The sequence below is a fragment of the Austrofundulus limnaeus genome, unplaced genomic scaffold, assembly GCF_001266775.1.
Source record: "Austrofundulus limnaeus strain Quisiro unplaced genomic scaffold, Austrofundulus_limnaeus-1.0 Scaffold223, whole genome shotgun sequence".
Classification (NCBI taxonomy): Eukaryota; Metazoa; Chordata; class Actinopteri; order Cyprinodontiformes; family Rivulidae; genus Austrofundulus; species Austrofundulus limnaeus.
Window position 1 is genome coordinate 695,952 of NW_013952625.1, and position 4,565 is coordinate 700,516.

The following is a 4,565-nucleotide window of genomic DNA, read 5'->3' on the forward strand; positions in this document are numbered from 1 at the left end:
TATCCCATGGTCAAGCATCACTATCTTGTGACCACACATTAACTATCCCATGGTCAAGCATCACTATCTTGTGACCACACATTAACTATCATATGGTCAAACATCATCTTGTGACCATGCATTAACTTTCTCATGGTCAAGCATCATTACCTTGTGACCANCTTGTGACCACACATTAACTATCCCATGGTCAAGCATCACTATCTTGTGACCACACATTAACTATCTTATGGTCAAACATCATCTTGTGACCATGCATTAACTATCTCATGGTCAAGCATCATTATCTTGTGACCACACATTAACTATCCCATGGTCAAGCATCATTATCTTGTGACCACACATTAACTATCCCATGGTCAAGCATCATTATTTTGTGACCACATATTGACTATCCCATGGTCAAGCATCATTATCTTGTGACCACGCATTAACTATCCCATGGTCAAACATCATCTTGAGACCATGCATTAACTATCTCATTTGTTATCATCTCGTGGTCATGGGATAGTACTGCGTGGGTACAATTTTTCTATCTACTGTCACCAGTCTCTGTACTGAGTAATAATGAAGAGATGCTGTCATAATTTAAAATTTTAAGTCAATATTATGAGTTTAAAACTCACAATAATGATATTAAGACTTCTATTTGATTTAAAGTCCAAGTTATGTTTTAATCATTTTTGTGAAGTAGCAAAAGATTAGCTAACACTAAAAGTAGCAAAAAGTTAGCTTAAATTAGCAGGGCAGTACATTTAAGCTAAAGATAAACAGAAAAGTTTGGTTAAAAGATAAAAGTAACAGGATGGTAGGTAAATGATAAAAGTAGGAGAACTGTGGCTAAAGACTAAAAGTARCAAAACAATACTTAAAAGCTAAAAGTAGAAAAAGTATGACTAAAAGCAAAAAATAGTAAAATACTAGCAATGAAGCTTGACAAAAAAGAAAAACAAGTTTCAAAATATTGTTGGTGTATTTTTTTAACTTTAATTGATGCCACCCCTTTCAGTGCTCACTACATGTCCAAGTTTGTGGCTAAAAACCTGACTTTCAAAATAAGAGACACAGCATTTATCATACCACAGCACTGAAGCAACCAAAGGAAAAACAACAAAACTAAGTAAAAGCAGCTAAACATCTGCAGGCCAACAAGTTCAGTTTGCACTTTAGATAAGAGAAAGTCCGGCTCGAGGATGGATGCACCATCTGGAGGGAGTTACACTTCTTATAAAGACATCATTAACAAGAGTAAAATGCCCAAGTAATCTTTATAACTTCACATATTGTTAGCATTCCTGCAGCGACTCTCCGCTCCCACAATCTAACCTCTAATCTCCCAACAGCTGTAATAATCATCCTCCAGATGCTGAGCTAAAAATACCAAGAGGAGGCTGGACAATTTATGCTCATGTCCACAGRAGTACCCAGTCTCAAGAACACAACTGAGCAAACACATCCAAACTATTAATTATTCACTGTAATGACTAACTTAGCAAGTTAGTGAAACTAAGGCCAGACAAAGTAAGATTTTGATTTAAAACCTTTAACAGATTTTTCTATAAAGCTGGTTAGGTCGGAGTAATAGTAAATAACTTTAACAATTGAGAAAGGTTGGGATTTGTAGCCATGAAAGCTTTTAATCTTTAATAATCCGGACAGTTTCAAAACCACAGAAACAGAAAATACAGACAATAGAGGTACCCTGAAAAATTACCAGTAAAACATCAGAAGGCAATACGAACAAGATAGAAATAAATAACTATCCAAGAAAATTGGTATTTTGCCCCCTGTTTGAGTTTACAATTGGTGCTACTTTCTAACAGTCAGCATCAGTTTGACATTAAAATATGAATAATTAAACTATGCTTAAGTATTCTTTTAAAATTCCTAATATAGCTAACATCCGTACACAACAGAAAACTAGCAAGAGAAATCAGTGAGCCAGCACTCTCTAACTCAAAAGGATGTTTTGCAGTGGGACCGTGTGGTGAAGCTGTAAACAATTAATATCTTGTTATATCCTATCCCTGTTGTAGATAGTTCTTTTAACTTTAAATTTGAGACCAGTTTCATGAGCTAACAGCTAGTCTGACACTTAAGAGGACTGCCATCTTGGAAAAACTCCAGTCTCCGGCGTTGGGCACAATTTGACTAATCCGCTGCTAATAGCAGAACTAGCTTCTCATTTAGCAGATTAGCTTTTTTTGCAAACTTTTGAAACTGCTAGCAGATGATTAGCTTCCGCTAAATTAAGTTCCACTAACCTGGAGTCCACTAACGTTCACAAGTTTTGAACTTCTATTTTTATGCCATTTAATAAAAAAATTAATAAATAAATTTAATTAAAAAACTATCTCCTCTTACAAGCAGTGCTAGACGTGTCAGGCACCATGTATGTAGCGTCTTTAGCAACTAAACTTCAAATTAAGAGCGTCAAAAAGAAGTAAAATAACATTAAACAATATTTAAATAATAAATAGAAAAAATGATTATGTATAAAATACATAGTATTAAATCAATCCCATGAAGATGAAGATGTGTGACACAAACTGAACTGTCTTAGCGGTTAGTGTTAGTTTCCCCTAACACAGRGGTGCACAAACATTTTCCCTGGGAGGGCCAAAATGAAAATCARTCTGAAGGCTGCAGGCCAAATGCAATAATATAATAAATGGAATGCAAATACTTAGTAAGTAAAGCTGTTTTATTTTTTCGTAATTAAGATTGCATTTTTTTTTTCTTTTTTAGTTAGCTGTAGCTGTATCAATGCAGCCTGGAGYGCTTTTGGCAATAATATCCCAACAGTTTAGCCAGTATTGTATCACACCACTGTGTGATACAATACTGATTGTGATTTAAAGGTTAATAAAGTCACTTTCACACACAATTTTTGAATTTGGTATTTAAGAAGGCGACACTTGGCCCTTCATGGACAAGCCATTAGCTCATCAACATGGTCAGGGTTAAACTCTATGGTTACGTTCAAAGGTTTTACAACTGTATTGTGTTTTTTGTTTGTTTGATTGTTTTGTTTTTTTTGTCTAACATGGCTAGAAATAAAAATGCATTTCACTTAAAATTATTAAACCATACAACAAAACTGACCCAAAATTACCCGTTTACTACARCTTAACAACATTTGGATGGATTTTAAAGATTTAATACATCTATCACCATAAACTAATTAGTTCATTTGGAGAAAATATTGACATCTTTCACATGCAGCTTATTATTTTAATTGTCATCATTCAGACATCAGTGCCTCAGGCTTTAAAAGTGCAGTAGTGTGGGGTGGGGTGGATGGGCGGGTCCCTTCAGACAATCGTGGCCTTGTACAGATCCGACTGGCAGTCCTTGGCCTCCGCYGGGTTGCGGCCATTCTGGGGCATCTGTGCGCTCCTCATTTTGGTCTGGCACTGTCGCAGCTCTGCGACGTAGCCTTGGAAACTCAAGCTAAGCTCAGAGTCCTCTCCCTGGGAAGGTTCAAGCGTTCCCTCYTCCAGGTGCACTCCCTCCACATCCATCACGTCCTGAAGCAGAGGCTGCGTGGCGTCGGATCTGTCGGCCGGTGCTTTGATGCTGGGGCTGGTTTCTGTTCTTCCCTCTGCGCACAGGAGACAAGAGTTAGGGATGTGCAGATCAKTACCACCAAAACCAGCATTTTATGCTCTACATTTAAAGTTTTGATACGTTGATACTTAASTAATTTCAAATAATAAATATCATTAAGAGGAACAGGGTGGAAAGTAAGWAAACTATTGAAATCTTGTCTAAATCATATGTGATTGGTGGAAACTACTACAAATTAGCGGCAGCGGCTAATTTGTTCAAGTAAATCCAGCACATCTGTTTTTTGAGACATTCTCGCCACCTACTGGCAGGAGTTGGTAATTCAACATTTTTGGTAAAATAAACTGAAGAAAGAAATCATTTAAACAAAAAACATGTTTCAAAAAATTCCTTCAGTCATGTTAGTGATTTAAAGTAGCTATTCTTAAATAATGAATTACACAGATATAACTGGAAACACTTAGTGTACACCTCTGCCAACACTCTAGATCAGGACTATTCAACTAGTGGCTCGTGGGACACATMAGGCCCACTGGTGACCAAAATCTGGCCCACCAATTGGTTCATTAASTTCATTGATTCTTAGGCCCAAAACTTTGGTTTTCTACTTTAATTACTMTAAGTTCTTTAAGTTAAACATGTGTGGTATCTACAGAAATGTCAGAATCTTGCCCAAAAGCTGGTAAAAACCACTTGAATGAAAACCCAAGACACTTAAAACTACAAGCAGTAGAATATGAAATTAAGATAAGTAAAAATAAAATCGGTTTAAAAATGTGGCAAGTTAAATATGTCAAAATAATATTTGTGTAAATTGTTTTTGATTTTGTTTTAATATCATTTTTTATTACATAAGGTTCTATATGTTGTATTCATGATTAAATGCAGCAAAGTAAACTAATTCAATGGTAACAGATCCCTGTAATACTTGGTTTATTTACAAAATTACTTATACTGTGTGTGTGTGTGTGTGTGTGTGTGTGTGTGTGTGTGTG

The 4,565-nt window shown here is 35.9% G+C and overlaps 1 protein-coding gene across 7 annotated transcripts in view; it reads right to left on the reverse strand.

Annotated features, from left to right (window-relative positions):
* The window catches only part of LOC106525338 (regulator of G-protein signaling 12), a 69,258-nt gene that overhangs the window by 9,480 nt on the left and 55,213 nt on the right, over positions 1–4,565 (reverse strand). For 6 of the 7 annotated variants that reach the window (XM_014019533.1, XM_014019534.1, XM_014019535.1 and 3 more), the window contains one exon: positions 1,612–3,604. The exons of the other annotated variant lie outside the window; for it this stretch is intronic. In XM_014019533.1, coding sequence (XP_013874987.1) covers positions 3,315–3,604 — 290 coding nt within the window. In that variant the 3' untranslated portion in view covers positions 1,612–3,314. Of the gene's footprint in view, positions 1–1,611; positions 3,605–4,565 lie in introns of those variants that run through there. 7 annotated transcript variants of the gene reach the window in all.